Source organism: Lactuca sativa, chromosome 8, assembly GCF_002870075.4.
Source record: "Lactuca sativa cultivar Salinas chromosome 8, Lsat_Salinas_v11, whole genome shotgun sequence".
In the NCBI taxonomy this organism is placed as follows: domain Eukaryota; kingdom Viridiplantae; phylum Streptophyta; class Magnoliopsida; order Asterales; family Asteraceae; genus Lactuca; species Lactuca sativa.
This window is the reverse complement of record NC_056630.2, coordinates 169,405,627-169,422,755: the sequence shown is the minus strand read 5'-3', so window position 1 is coordinate 169,422,755 and position 17,129 is coordinate 169,405,627. Positions and strand designations below refer to the sequence as shown.

Genomic DNA, 17,129 nt, shown 5'->3' with positions numbered 1-17,129 from the left:
AATAAGATCACAAATGAAGAAATAACAAGGCATAGAAGAACGGGATAATTTTAGATCATGATTTCTTATGCTTGATTAATCATACACCATAAGATGACAATTTTAAACATGCTACTTTTTACTTGATTCTTCTTTAATGATCATAATTTCATTGTCATTATACATTTATCCTATTTTCATGATTTTTTCTTTTACCAGATCATATGGATAAGTCTTGGATGAATATAGTTAATAGGACAAAGGACCCAAGATATGAATTGGGTGTAAATGAATTCCTTAATTTTGCATACCACGATAGAGAAGTGTTGTCAAAAGTTCCATGCCCTTGCAAAAAATGCAATAATTTTCGACATCATAACCGAACAACTATATACTCACATTTGATGCAAATTGGAATTGTTGTTAGTTATGTTAGGTGGATATATCATGGTGAGTCATATGATACATCGGATGATGATATATCTATTGATGAAGTTGATGGGGCTAATGATGACTTAAATGATGATGACCTTGATGAGATGTTAAATAACATAGGTCAAAGTAAATGAGGTGATAATTGGCAAGCTAGTGGTGATTCTTGATGTACCTTAGACAAGGATTTAGAAGCCCTCTGAAGATTGATGGATGAATCGCACCGAGAACTTTATGAAGGATGTCAAAGTTACTCACAATTTTCATTTATTGTTATAGTTTTACATCTAAAGACAACAAGTGGTTGGTCCATCAAATCATTTGATGCTTTGCTTGATATATTTAGAAAAGCCTTGCCAACTCCATCATTAGTCCCAAAGAATTTTTATGAAGCAAAAAAATACATATGTGATTTGGGTTTTCAAGGAGAAAAAATTCATGCATGTGTTAAAGACTGTGTTCTTTATCGGAAAGATTATGCGTCTCATACCCACTACCCAAATGACGATTGCAAAGAGCCTCGATTTAGCGGAAATGATTTGAAAGTACCACGAAAGGTGCTTCGATACTTTCCTCTCAAACCTAGACTTCAAAGATTGTTTATTGACAAACAAGTCGCTTGTGACATGAGATGGCATAAGGAAAAACGAGTCGATGATGATAATATAGTTAGACATCCTGCGGATACTGAAGCTTGGAAACATCTTGATAAAGAGTTTCCTTCATTCTCTATTGATCCACGTAATATACGATTAGGGTTGGCAACAGATGGATTCAATCCATTTGGTAACAATTCGCATAGCATATGGCCTGTCTTTGTTGTACCGTACAATTTGCCACCATGGAAGTGTATGAAAGACCCATATATATATATATATATATATATATATATATATATATATATATATATATATATATATATATATTCATGCCAATGTTGATTCCAGGTCCCTTATCACCTGGCATTAATATTCATGTCTACCTTCAACCTCTAATTGACGAACTAAATGAGTTATGGGTTGGTGTAAATGCTTACGATGCACTTAGAAACGAAACCTTTACATTACGAGCAGCCCTTTTGTGGACAATAAATAATTTTCCAGCATATGGTATGCTCTCTGGTTGGAGTGTTAAGGGTTACAATGCTTGTCCTACATGTATTGATGAAACATCATCTCGTTACTTGACTCATAGTAAAAAAATGTGCTATATGGGTCATCGAAGATTCTTGCCAGCCTCAAACAAATGGCGTAGGGATAAAAAGAACTTTGATGGGACGGTAGATATGCGGGAACCATTGACACCAAAGTCTAGAAATGAAATTTTGGCTTACATTGATATGTTTTCTAACTCAAGACAACGTAAGTCTAAAGAGGACAGACAAGGATGGAAAAAGAAAAGTGTGTTCTTTAAGCTTCCATATTGGGCTAAACTAAAATTAAGACACAACACTGATATCATGCATTATGTTAAGAATGTGACGGAAAGCTTGACGGCCACATTGTTCAATATTAAGAATAAAACAAAGGACACATGGAAATCTCGCAAGGATTTGATGGATGAAGGTTTAAAGAAGGGCTTACGTTTACAACCAGATGGCAATTCATTTATAATGCCTATGGCTTGCTACCACTTGACAAAGGAAGAGAAACGAAAGATATTAGATGTCTTGAAGTCACTTAAGTTCCCGGATGGATTTGCCTCGAATATATCTAGATGCATTAAAGGGGGGGGGGGGGGGGGCTTCCAGTTGTCACACATGAAAAGTCACGACTTTTATGTTTTCATCCAACGATTGTTGCCTTTATCAATTAGGGGTTGTTTGACAAAGGAAGTTCGACTTGTGTTGTACGAACTCAGCGAGTTTTTCTAGAAATTATGCACACGAAGTATGTACCTAGATGTTTTAGAGGAACAAGAGGCAAAAATTGTTCTCATATTATGTAAGTTGGAGCGGATATTTCCTCCATCATTCTTTGACATCATGGTTCATCTTTTGATTCATTTGCCATATGAAGCCAAGATCGTAGGCCCACCTCAATACCGTTGGATGTTCCCTTTTGAGAGGAAAATGGGTACTTTAAAAGGATATGTCAAGAACAAAGCTCGTCCAGAAGGATGTATTGCTGAGAGCTTCATAGACAAAGAATGCCTAAATTTTTGTTCTATGTATTTGAATGATGTTGACACGCTTTTCAATAAGGTTGAGCACAACAATGAAATGATGGATAGCGATGGTGAAATTTCCATTTTTTCATGCAAAGGGCGCCCATTAGGTAGTCCAAAAGCACATGGTTTGAGTGAAAATGAATTGGAGAAGATTCATACATATATTCTAAACAATTGTGATGAAATAAAGGAACTAATAAAGTAAGTGATTCTTTTTATGTAATGATATTTTTCATTTTTTTTTCATATAATAACAAGTCTTAATTTTTAACTTTTTAGTTCACACAAAGTTGAACTAGAGGAAGAAAACGCTGACAATGTAAATGAACGTCATGAAAAACAATTTGCATCATGGCTTCGCCAACGTGTAAGAACTACATTTGATGTTATATATTTAATATGGGAGTTTTAAACTCTTGTTAACCAATATATTTTATATTTTTATTTAGGTTAATTCTTGGCCAAAATTGTTTGAATACGAAACTCGTATATTGTCGCATCGGCCATCACTGAAGATTGATGGATGAATCGCACCGGGAACTTTATGAAGGATGTCAAAGTTACTCACAATTTTCATTTATTGTTATAGTTTTACATCTAAAGACAACAAGTGGTTGGTCCATCAAATCATTTGATGCTTTGCTTGATATATTTAGAAAAGCCTTGCCAACTCCATCATTAGTCCCAAAGAATTTTTATGAAGCAAAAAAATACATATGTGATTTGGGTTTTCAAGGAGAAAAAATTCATGCATGTGTTAATGACTGTGTTCTTTATCGGAAAGATTATGCGTCTCATACCCACTGCCCAAATGACGATTGCAAAGAGCCTCGATTTAGCGGAAATGATTTGAAAGTACCACGAAAGGTGCTTCGATACTTTCCTCTCAAACCTAGACTTCAAAGATTGTTTATTGACAAACAAGTCGCTTGTGACATGAGGTGGCATAAGGAAAAACGAGTCGATGATGATAATATAGTTAGACATCCTGCGGATACTGAAGCTTGGAAACATCTTGATAAAGAGTTTCCTTCATTCTCTATTGATCCACGTAATATACGATTAGGGTTGGCAACAGATGGATTCAATCCATTTCGTAACAATTCGCATAGCATATGGCCTGTCTTTGTTGTACCGTACAATTTGCCACCATGGAAGTGTATGAAAGACCCATATATATATATTCATGCCAATGTTGATTCCAGGTCCCTTATCACCTGGCATTAATATTGATGTCTACCTTCAACCTCTAATTGACGAACTAAATGAGTTATGGGTTGGTGTAAATGCTTACGATGCACTTAGAAACGAAACTTTTACATTACGAGCAGCCCTTTTGTGGACAATAAATAATTTTCCAGCATATGGTATGCTCTCTGGTTGGAGTGTTAAGGGTTACAATGCTTGTCCTACATGTATTGATGAAACATCATCTCGTTACTTGACTCATAGTAAAAAAATGTGCTATATGGGTCATCGAAGATTCTTGCCAGCCTCAAACAAATGGCGTAGGGATAAAAAGAACTTTGATGGGACGGTAGATATGCGGGAACCATTGACACCAAAGTCTGGAAATGAAATTTTGGCTTACATTGATATGTTTTCTAACTCAAGAAAACGTAAGTCTAGAGAGGACAGACAAGGATGGAAAAAGAAAAGTGTGTTCTTTAAGCTTCCATATTGGGCTAAACTAAAATTAAGACATAACACTGATATCATGCATTATGTTAAGAATGTGACGGAAAGCTTGACGACCACATTGTTCAATATTAAGAATAAAACAAAGGACACATGGAAATCTCGCAAGGATTTGATGGATGAAGGTTTAAAGAAGGGCTTACGTTTACAACCAGATGGCAATTCATTTATAATGCCTATGGCTTGCTACCACTTGACAAAGGAAGAGAAACGAAAGATATTAGATGTCTTGAAGTCACTTAAGTTCCAGGATGGATTTGCCTCGAATATATCTAGATGCATTAAAGGGGGGGGGGGGGGGGGACTTCCAGTTGTCACACATGAAAAGTCACGACTTTTATGTTTTCATCCAACGATTGTTGCCTTTATCAATTAGGGGTTGTTTGACAAAGGAAGTTCGACTTGTGTTGTACGAACTCAGCGAGTTTTTCTAGAAATTATGCACACGAAGTATGTACCTAGATGTTTTAGAGGAACAAGAGGCAAAAATTGTTCTCATATTATGTAAGTTGGAGCGGATATTTCCTCCATCATTCTTTGACATCATGGTTCATCTTTTGATTCATTTGCCATATGAAGCCAAGATCGTAGGCCCACCTCAATACCGTTGGATGTTCCCTTTTGAGAGGAAAATGGGTACTTTAAAAGGATATGTCAAGAACAAAGCTCGTCCAGAAGGATGTATTGCTGAGAGCTTCATAGACAAAGAATGCCTAAATTTTTGTTCTATGTATTTGAATGATGTTGACACGCTTTTCAATAAGGTTGAGCACAACAATGAAATGATGGATAGCGATGGTGAAATTTCCATTTTTTCATGCAAAGGGCGCCCATTAGGTAGTCCAAAAGCACATGGTTTGAGTGAAAATGAATTGGAGAAGATTCATACATATATTCTAAACAATTGTGATGAAATAAAGGAACTAATAAAGTAAGTGATTCTTTTTATGTAATGATATTTTTCATTTTTTTTTCATATAATAACAAGTCTTAATTTTTAACTTTTTAGTTCACACAAAGTTGAACTAGAGGAAGAAAACGCTGACAATGTAAATGAACATCATGAAAAACAATTTGCATCATGGCTTCGCCAACGTGTAAGAACTACATTTGATGTTATATATTTAATATGGGAGTTTTAAACTCTTGTTAACCAATATATTTTATATTTTTATTTAGGTTAATTCTTGGCCAAAATTGTTTGAATACGAAACTCGTATATTGTCGCATCGGCCATCACGTTATGTCAACCAGTATAGTGGATGTTTGGTGAATGGAGGTTCCACACACAAAGTCATGAGAAGAATCGGAAAACTCAAAATAGCGGAGTTGTAGTGCAAGGTGTTCATGGGGAAAACATTATTGATTTTTATGGGATATTACAAGAAGTGTTAGAAATTGAATACTTGGGTGAAAATAAGAGAGTGTTAGTATTCAAGTGCGATTGGTTTATGGTTGGTGATAAGAAAGGGCTAAGAATTGACAAAGAATCCAAAGTTAGAAGTGTGAATACATCCAAAAAATGGTACATAAATCAACCATACATACTTGCATCACAAGCCAAACAAGTTTTTTATGCACCTGATTTAAAATTGGGCAAAAATTGGTATGTGGTTCAAAGTAGTGCCCCTCGTGCATTGTATGATGTTTATGTCACGATGGAAGAAGTACATCAAGAACAAGAGCCACATCTAAATCAAACTGTGGATTTGAATATGGACCAATTGTCCTTAACAAGAGATAATGCCCCATTGGAAGTGGTGGATGCGTTAACCATTGCATTGCATGATATAACTCAAAAAACATGTACAAAGGCAAGTACATCAATGAAAAGAGCCCGTTCTTAGTAAAGGTATTTATATTTTTATGCTAAAATGGAAGTTCAACCTTTATGTTGTTTTTCAAGTTCAGAATAAAAGTTCAGCCTTTTTGCTATTTTTCAAGTTCAGAATAAAAGTTCAGCCTTTTTGCTATTTTTCAAGTTCAGATAAAAGTTCAGCCTTTGTGTTGTTTTCAAGATTAGAATAATCACAATGTACTTCCCTTTTCTTATTAATGCAATTTATCTACAATATAAGTATGTATTTATTTGATCTTTAGTTTGATTTCATTTCTTTATCTTCTTTCTTCATACCTTGATGATGTATGATTAAACACATTTATTCACTAATTTATTTAAGTATTTGTTCTTGTAGCATCTTCAGAGTTGCACCAGTCGAAAGAAGATTGTCTCTAGTGAAAAGGTAACCTTTTATTTGTGTGATAAAAAGATAATAATAAGTATGTATTGATTTGAACTTTAGTTTGATTTCATTTTTTTCATCTCAATGATGACTACATATTCTATTATCTTATCGTTAAAACTAATCAGTAGCTTTTTAAATATACATTAAGACATTGGGTAAGCTATCCCTAAATTAACTCAATCTTATTCTTACCTGTAAATGTTCAAGAACAATCCTTTCCAGCCCTACAAACCAACTTCATTACCTGTTATTGAAACCATGCAAATCATTCCTTGGAAACCTTTTTGTTAAGAGAAAATATTTCATTTTTAATCCTATGCAGTTATGTCGGGAATGACTCCTAAAAGATTATCGGGAAGACCATTTGTATCTGTTCGAACGCGAACAGGACAAGTTGTGCCGCCTACTCTAAGCAAAATAGGTAACAAATTTACCCAACTTCTTTCGTATAACTTTCCATGTAAAATGGAAAATTAAATTAAACTATGATGCCTTAATAAGAAACAATTGAAAGTACAATGTTGTAATAGAAAAAAAAGGTTATATTAACTTATAGGCTATATCACACAAATATATTCAACCATAAGATTTACAATTGATTATTCTTTTACATGATTGCACTATCTTATTAAGCATTGTACTTTAACAGCTCATTTCAATAACACCATAAACATTAACTTTATGTATTATATTAATGTTTGTATTAGGACCCGAGTGTTGTTTTTAGTGAAATTAGTATGTAAACTTACAAGTCTACATTTTTAGGTTTACAAAGGATATTAGACATGTAAATAAAGATATGGGAGGCCAAAATGAGGCATCTAACCTTCATGATGAAGTAAGCAATCAACTTACATTAACTTTATGTATTATATCAATGTATTTTCTTATTTTTACTTTTTTATAGCAACGTATAATGGTATCGGTGATTTTGAATTCTAGAAAGTACCATTTAAATCTGAAAAAAAATTAATTTCAGAAAAGTACATTGCTATTTATGAATATAATGTCTTTTATGTACTCTTTATGGTCTTGTTTGGTATGCAGTGTTTGACTAGAGATTTGATGGATCAGAAAAGACATTGGGGAAAAGAGAAGCCAAGTCAACAAAAGTTGAAGAATACTAATTTTTCAAAGATGGTATTTTCTCTACTATTGACTTTTCATAGCACCAATTTACATGGAATTAAAAATGTGTGTTATTGTTATTTAGATGGTTGGCCATGGGAAAGGGGTATTGAAGAGATATAATTTCATGTTGCAAGATGAAGAGTTGCCTACTTATGAAACAATGGAGTCACTTTCTCCCCATCAAAGTCATATGAGAAGAGTTTCTAGTTTGAACCACGATGAGGAAGATTTTGAAGAAGAGGAACATGAAGTTGATTCTTTTCGAAATGAGAACATTGGTTCAACTTCTCATGGTATGTTGATTTGGAGTAAAATAGTATGTGATTAATGATTATATAATCAATCAATTTTCTTGTTGACTAAATCTATGTAGGCATGTCTAATACTCGAAATGAATCTAGAGCTTTGAATGAAACTAAAAAGAGGCGCTCAAATAAGGCAAATTTAGTTTTTGAAGTTGATGAATGTGCTGGTCGTATAGTTGGGGAAGATAGTCAACAATTCATCACTAAGGGTGGGTGTGTAGTTAGAGATCATGCAAAATTTGATGGAACCACTTGGAAAAAACAACCAGATTTGTTGAAGTATGATATTATCACTAAATGCACGGTATGATGTTATCAACTCTCTTTAAAGAAACAATATACTTTCATTTCGTTCTATTATGGCATTGTACTTTCATTTCTTTTATTATTGCATTGTACTTTCAAAAAAGACAATGTACTCCAAAAGCTTTCTTCAAAACTATACAATCATGTAATAGAAAGCAATGAAAGTATGATGCTATAATAAACAAATAAATGAGAATACATTGCTATTTCTTAAATGAACCGTTATTTAGGAAAATTCAACTTATGATCCAAGTTGTCGCTCGATGGTGCGTGCTATCGATACACAACTGGCGAACCAACATAAAAACAGGCAATATAGGTTGCACCTTCATTTCAAAAAGTTCTCTACAAAAGAGAAAGCAATCAATCATCCTCCAAATGATGTAATCAATGTTGATTGGGTAAAACCATGTCACAAATTTGCAAGTGAAGAATTTCAGGTTTTTACTTCTTTTCCAAATTATATCAAGAAATGGTAAAATGACATAAATGGTCATTGAGTTTTTACTTTGCATAAATAAAGAATTGGTCCCTGTCTATTCAATTTGCAGAATTATAAAATTGGTCCATGTGTTTTTTGGTTTGAGAAAATGATAGAAACAACCATTGTGTTTTTTATTTTTCAAAATTTACAGAAATGGTCCCTATGTTTTACTTTGTAGAATTACAGGAATGGTCCCTATGTAATAGTGTGGACAATTGACAGAAATGGTCCCTGTTTTTTTGGTTTGCAAATATAACAGAAACAACCCTTATGCTTTTTTATTTTGCAAAATTCACAGAATTGGTCCCTGTGTATGTTCAATAATCCTTTTCACTTCTTTAATTGTTGTAGAAAGTTAGCATTAGAAACAAGAAGAACAAATCATTTAATCAAGTTCCACCCGCGGTTGGCACAGTTTCAATTGCAAGGATTGTTGACATGGTAAGCAACTTTTTTAAAACTTAAATCTTTTATTGCATTGTCAAAGTTTTCTTCCTCTAATTCAACCTTTTGAAAACAGAAAAATAAAGAAGGAGAAGAAGTATCATTCATTGAACGTTACAAGATTGGACATTTTTCGAAAAAGAAAAATCAAATGATCAATGACAAGGCCGGAGAAATTTGGGTATTTTTAATATCTTGACATATTTATGAATAATTTTTGTTTTACTTTGAATCTAAATTTTTTTGTTTTGCAGAATGAATTGCTAAATGAGGAAGCTTCCTCTTCTTGTTCGCCGGTTGAAATATGTATGAAAAACTACATCGTATACCAGAATATATAAAAGGGCGTTCTGTTTCGAAAAAACAAGTTTTAGGCACAGAAAAGTTACAAATGGAACTGGAACTGGAAAAGGAAAAATCAAAAGCCTTGGAGGAGGAAATTCGTGTAATTAAAGAAGAGCAACTACAATTTCAAGAAGAGCAGATCAAATATCGAGAGGAGCAAAATAAGAAAATGGAATTTATGATGAGTGAGCTTTCACGTTTATCTCAAATGCATTGATCAATTGAACTTACTTTTCTTATTACATGAACTTCACCCGGTTGATCTTTATTTTTTGTTGTTTGAAATATTGGATAAAATGTATGGATTTTTTTTTTAAATTGACATTTAATTTTCATATTATAAATGTGAAGATTTATTTGGTTGTTGTATTGTAAAAATTTATAGGATTGCCTTTTCTTTTGTCTAATTGGATATTGCTATATTTCATATTAAAAATGACATTTAATATTTCAATAATTTTTTAATTATTGACCCCTTTTTGTCTCATAGGATAAATCAGTGATGACTTGGTATGGTCACTAATCGGATTAAACAGTGACCACTTTCTATGGTCACTAATCGGATTAAACAGTGACGACTTTTATTGGTCACTAAGTAGATAAAATAGTGACAACTTTAACAGATTAGTGACAACATTTAGTGACGAAGTGGGTCGTCACAGATTTAGTGACGAGTATATTTTAGTCACTATTTAGTGACCATATTTATATTTGGTCACTAAACTGGTTTTGTGACGGACCTATAGTGACGAAAAGTGACCACCAAAATTTTCATCACTAAATCATTTAGTGACGATGCATTCTATTGTTAGTGACCATATCGTTTTGGTCACTAATTGACATTTTTTTTGTAGTGGTGTGTGACTATGAGTGTTTAATTGCTTGTATGTGTGTATGTTTGGTAATTTGCTATAATACAATTTTGCTTATAGATGTTGAATATGTTCTTTGATTCTTTATGAGTTCTATGCTTTAAACTTCGTGGTCCTTGTGGGTTTAATTTTGTCATTTGCATTAGCAAAAAGGGTTTTTGAAAATTTGAAGCAAGAGGTTGAAGGTGTTGAGTTGCAACCAAAGGTAGTGAGAAGGGCATGCCTCCAAGCAAGCACCTACAAAAGCCAAAAGCCACCTTACAGACCCCCAATTGAAGCTCTTCTCCTAGAGTCCATGTCAATTTGAAATCTCATCATATCTGAATGAATATTTGCTAGGCTCCTTTAATTATATTTGAATTTGTAAATTGAAGTATAAAAATGGATTTAATGTGTTGTTTTCAAACTTGCAACAGTTAACATAAGGAGGACATACATGAAATATGGGAACAAACATTTTATTGTAGACAAAAATAATTGATATATACTTATAGTTAGTTTCATCCATCACCAACATATGTTTTCAGTCGTGGCTTTCCAATATGCACAACTGATGATTCATTGTTTGTCTGATTTTAATTTCAATGACTAACTCGAACTATCCATATTATCATCAGGTTGGAGTGGCTTATGTTGACTCGAGGCTAGCTTCATTTCACCTTTCTAAAATTGTACATTTAATGGAAGGAAGTAAACTGAGCGCATTTTAACAATTGGTAGTTATGATGTATATTTTTTATTTTTACATTATGTGAGATTTGAAATTTTTATCTTATAGTGTCAAGAACTTATGGCATTAATCTTGAGAAGTGTTCCTGAAAAGATACATGGTTCAAACAACAGATTCCTTGGGATATTCTTGTGGCTTGCTACCGTGAGCAAAAGTAAGATTATTTTTGAAGCTTCTAAATGGAATTGTACCGGTTGCATCAACTATTTAATTGCTATCTTCTGCGGTATAAGAAAATTTTATTAGATTTGGATGTTATAATATGGGGTCTCATGCTAAAGTAACCCTTTTTAGAGTAGGTGTCAACTTTTTTGGAATTATGGTTTTGATTTATTACCTTATATTTCTCAAAATTAGTTATAAAAATAAAGAACTTTGACGGAACATTAATATGAATTTAATTTTTAAACCAACTTATGAATGTAATTTTCTATATCCAGGCAGCCTTTCGAAATGAAACTATTTACCGAAAAGAAACTATATACCGTTTGTCGACAGAAAACTAATCGTAACTCCATAACTATTTGCTAAATCATAAGTAATCATTGCCGTTATATTGCGCCTATGGAAATAATTGCTGAAAGAAAATATTTGTCGCCGCCGCTTTGCGCGGGCAAATGACTAGTATATATATATATATATATATATATATATATATATATATATATATATATATATATATATATATATATATATATATATATATATATATTTGTCGTTGACACACATGAGGGATCAACGATGCTTATAAAAGAAAGGAAAGTGCATTTCATATCAACTCATATTCTTATTTGGTGAATTTTTATGTATGTGCGATGAGGTATTGTACTTTTAATACTAAAAAACCATAACTTTGTGTAACTCAAGCTTTTTTGTGGCTATAATAATATTTTTGTTGACACTTACAAGAACCTGACATAAAAGAAAGAAATTGATATATGATGTTACCACTACGAGCCATATTATTATGTATTTTTGAGCGAGATATATCTTTTGTTACTTATCTAAATATTTTTAGTAAATATGCTAGGACCTATATTAATTAGGTAAACAATAAAATCGATCCATTTTTTTAAAATCAGTCAATCTGACCAACGCTCAGGTATATCACTAGTTGTTTTTACCGGCCACAAATGAAACTTTTACCGGCGACTTTTGTCTATGGTAATTACATTTTTTCTTGAAGTGATTATCTTATACAGCAAGAAACATATGGTACCTAATACAGGGCCATATAAGAAACATATTTGAAAAGGATGCTATAAAATTCATTGTGGCATTACCTTGTAAATGTTTGCACATAAAATTCATTGTGGCATTACCTTGTAAATGTGTGCACATAAAGAGTTGAACCAATACATTCCAATAGTTGGTAAATAAGAAACATATGTAGCCTTAGGTTAGGCAAATGACTTGATTACTACCATCTACCCATATCATCCAAATATGTACGATTGAAATGGATTTAATGTATTAAATTTATCCTTCTAGTACCGGTCACTATGTTTTCTCTAAAAACATCAAAAGTTGTTCAACTTAAAAAATCTTATACAAGCTTGCATAACTACTACACATGTAAATGATTTTTGACAAAATAATTTACCTTCAACATTTACTACTTTTTAGGACTTTCTTCTGAGGTGGAACTACTTTCTTCATCATCTTCGTCATTATTATACTCATCATGATTGGGTTCCTCCTTGTTAGTTTCAACAACATAATCATCATCATCTTCCTCGTCATCATAATCATCACTATCACTTTCACTTTCACTGTCATCATCATCATCTTCTTCTTCTTCTACTACTACTTCTTCCTCCTCTTCTTCTTTTTGTTCTTCCTGTTCTTCCGGCTCTACATGATCTTCCTCTTCGTCTTTTATTTCTTCTTTTACTTGTAATTTCTCTTTCTCCTCCTCCTCCTCTTCAACCTTTTTCTCCTTATCTTTTTTATCGTCTTCACTACTATCAGAACTCTTCTTTGCCTTCTTTTTCTTTTTCTTTTTCTTTTTCTTGCTACTATCATAACTTTTGATTTCCGTTAGAATCACCACAAGTGCAACAATGAAAACATAATCCACATCCGGGTAGACTGTTATGCCAAAGGTCTCCTTTCCAACCACCACATTCGTAATATTTTGCTTATCATGTACCTAGATCATATCATTCAAAAATAGGACAAGAATGAATTAGGCAAACATATACCATACTTTCTATGTCACATATTCACAAAGACACATTTTACCCATAATATTATGTCAAACAAATCAATCAAATATGCTATTAATAACACAAAATACACTAATCCATTTATCTTTGCCTGTCTCAATGAATGTCTAATTTCATTTACAATGTATAACAAATTATCACTTTACCATGTCATGGATTAATTTGATATAATAAAGTCTACAAACATATCTTAAAGGTGTATGTCACCTCAGCAAGAATGGTAGAACCATCTTGGGCGTAGACGTTGCAAGACTTGGTTTCCCAATCTCCTGTAACCTTACAATCACATGCTGTCTCCTCTTTGTTTTCAACTAAGAACACATCTAACTCCGTTTCATGTTTAGGTGCTGCTGACTTCTTTACACTGAAAATTAAATCTTTGTGGGTGGCCCTCTCACCCTTGAAAGCTTGCCATCTTCCATGGATGGATCGGAGCTGAACAAATATTAAAAGAAATAGCGATTACAACAATGTTAAGCCTCGGGGGGGGGGGGGGGGGGGGGGGGGGGTGAAGTCTTTGGATATAATCTGTTCATGGATTTCAAGATAAATGAAGTTTCAGTTGCATATATGTTTCGTATTTGCAGAAAGTATTATTTTTCTCAAGAATGTGAAATAATTATTGTCTTACTTCTTACATAGAATGCTAATTACGATAATGTATTTAATTACTATGTATGTTAAAGTTAAAGTTAAGACTAATGCCTAAAATGTTAATGGAATTTGCATTAAATTATTTCTTCTAGTAATTATTTGCATGCATGACTTTTTATTCATAATATTTTAAAGATGAAACCCATTACATGGACTCTGTTTCTATTTTGTATGATGATTAAAGTATTAAACCACATAAGTCCAAAAGCGTTCGTCACAATTGACACAGCAAGTTGAATTTAACAACAGAATCAAAAAAGAAACCTTTTTCTTGAAAGTTAGAACAGGTTTGTCGTTTGCATCATACAAGATATGACGATCATGAAAACTGAACAATGTGTCTTTAATGTTAAACAACACGTTTCCATTAACGTCGACAACGGTAAAGTTTCCATTTGAATTGGCCACTGATTTTCTCTGAACAGCAAGATCGACGGTGAATGGCTCAACGTATTGTGCGTCCACCACCACCATTGTCCAAGCTACAATGATAATAGATATCCTGATTCTATATCGATTGACGATCAGAATTAATATTTAGCCTAATTTTTTTAATTCTTTCTTTCTCTCTCTAAAACTAACAATTTTGTTTGAACAAAACTAATGGCTATATACGTGCGAGCAGTTATATATATTTCTTGAAGTTTCTTGTGTTCGTTGATCAATGGTTCTTTTAATGGCCACAGAGGAATGGTGAGTAGTAATCCCCGCGGAAAATGCTCGCAAAGAAACAGGTTTTATCCTACTTATTTAAAAAAAAGGGTTTCAAATAATTGGAAAAATATTCTTCTTACCTATGGACAAATATTTTGTAGTACTTTTCAGAAAATGCTCTGCTAAGCGTGCCTTTGTTTTTGGAAAACTGTTTTAATTTAGTATGAAAATATTTTCAGAAAATAAGATTGAGTTTTTATTTTTAATTTTCAATGAAAACGCGTTTGGTTGGAACTGATGAAGTTTTCATTTTCCATCTTAGAAATTTGGAAAATTATAAAAATCACTTTTGTAATTTACATATAATTTGGAAAACTGAAAATTTTCATTTTCTTAGAAAACTTTGGAAAACTAAACGAACGAAACGCGTTTTCAAAATTTCCATTTTTCTTGAAAGTTTTTTTTAGAGAAAACTGAAATATTTTTCACAATCAAACAAACCCTAATCTTTTTAGAAATATCCCTTACTTCCGGTTGGCATTATTTCTATGAATGTTACATTTGTAGGTAAAAGGGTGGGTTGCCCGAAGTCTCAACGCCTTTTAATTATTTGAGCCTCTGGTTGGGGCTTCCATGACTAAAAATGAACATTGGAGTCCAATATTGAGTAGATTCAAATCCATGTTCTCTACTTTTAGAAAGCAAGGACACACTTTCAAAATTTTACATGTTCATTTTACATTTCTCTATTGTTTATTACAGTACTTGAACCATCAATTTTTTTTTAAATAAAATAATACATTTTCAAACAGCCGATACTTTTGGACAAAGGTCAAATGGTTTCAATCCAAACTCCCAAATAAAAGGGTTTATCGTACTTGTTTGTTAGTGGGATTACTCTTTACAAACCGATCCTTAGAGCTGTCAACTTTAATGTATTTATGTATATGTTTGGAGGAAAGAGAGGGGGGGGGGGGGGGATGGGGGGATATGGATGGGAGAATTAATTGGAGTAAAATGTTGCCTAGCAACGTTTTACAAGTAGAAAGACGTAACTACTATCACTAATTTCATTCACATATCCAATTATAATAAAATACCTATGGTAATATCCATCGATATCGGTAATAGCCGATACCGACGGATTGCCGACCAAAAAAAGGCCAACAACTTTTATACCGACAAATTATCAATGTATACCAACAGCTTTTTCCGTCGCAAAATTACCGACGGAATACCAATCCATGCATTACCGATGGATTACCTACGAGTTGTCAACGAGTGCTTTTTGACCAAATTTGACTTATATATTGATGGAATAGCGACGATAGCTTTACCAACGAATTAGCTACAAACTAACGATCAGTGACACTTTGACCGACTTAGACCTTAGTACCAACGACACCCTTTACCAATGAACTGTGTCAGAATTTTCGAATTATATAAAAAAAAATTTAAAAATATAAATTTCCATTTATTTTTTTTACAATATGTAGAAACAACCAATACTCATATTCAAATACATACCTAATTAAACATTGCAATTAGCTAATTGTTGTATTATTTTACATTCCTTTGTCTTAGGCTAGTTGTTGTAGTCTTTATGCCTATATACGTTTTCGATTTTGAATAAGAGTAATCAAGGAAATTACTTCTCATGTGGTATCAGCTAGGATCAAAAAAACCTTAGCGACCCCCCTTCTCTTCTTTTCCCTCCAAAGATTATTTTTCTTTTATTTGCTCGTGGCGTCATCCTACATTGATCTTCCCTTCAACACTATTCTTCACCTTCTCCCCATCAAACTTACCTCATCTAATTACCTCTTTTGGAAAAATCCTACTTTCGTCTTTACTAGCATATGAAAATCTATTGGGTCATGTTGATGGGATTCTTCCCTGCACACTGTCCACCATTAAAGCCGACAAAAAAACAACTCCCAATCCTGCTCATCTGTAATGTTAGGAAGTAATGTAGATAACTAGCAAAACCAAAAAGCACACAACACATAATATTTAAGTGGTTCGGTCAAGGTGACCTACGTCCACGGGTAGGAGGGGAGTATTCTTTATTTCAGAGCTCTCAACACAGAGGTTATGGGAACAATTACACATAGATTCGCCTATCACTCTAAAATTCAACATACAAAATGACCTAGCATGCATCCTTATGTATACTTGAGGGATCAGACCTAAAACCCTAATGGGCCAAGCCCATTGGCTCATAGGCCCATGAAGGCAGTCAACCAATCACAATCCGCCATGTAGCATCTTCTGGAACATTCTTGAGCATTATCATCTTCTGGACATACTTGGATCAACATGGCACAACAAAGGAATCAATATGGCGCATCATGTACCAAGATGGTCCATGATGGCGCAATAGCTTCTTCATGGCGCAACAACAACCCTAGTTGGCGGAACAGGGATCTAAATGGTGCAAGAGCATCATGTA

The 17,129-nt window shown here is 33.2% G+C and overlaps 1 protein-coding gene across 1 annotated transcript; it reads left to right on the top strand.

Annotated features, from left to right (window-relative positions):
- The first annotated feature begins 383 nt into the window (after positions 1 to 383).
- LOC128127874 (uncharacterized) lies at positions 384 to 2,284 on the top strand. Its single transcript, XM_052766597.1, has 3 exons — positions 384 to 540; positions 691 to 1,260; positions 1,359 to 2,284. The coding sequence occupies exons 1-3, from the start codon at positions 384 to 386 to the stop codon at positions 2,282 to 2,284; spliced, it is 1,653 nt and encodes a 550-aa protein (XP_052622557.1).
- Positions 2,285 to 17,129: the final 14,845 nt, after the last annotated feature.

What these genes read in the sequence shown, in the direction of transcription:
- LOC128127874 (XM_052766597.1), top strand. Translation starts at nt 384, where the DNA reads ATGCAAATTGGAATTGTTGTTAGTTATGTTAGGTGGATATATCATGGT. An exon ending in GTTAAATAACATAGGTCAAA is followed by an intron (nt 541 to 690) that starts GTAAATGAGGTG and finishes TTATTGTTATAG; the next exon opens with TTTTACATCTAAAGACAACA. An exon ending in CAATTTGCCACCATGGAAGT is followed by an intron (nt 1,261 to 1,358) that starts GTATGAAAGACC and finishes TGTTGATTCCAG; the next exon opens with GTCCCTTATCACCTGGCATT.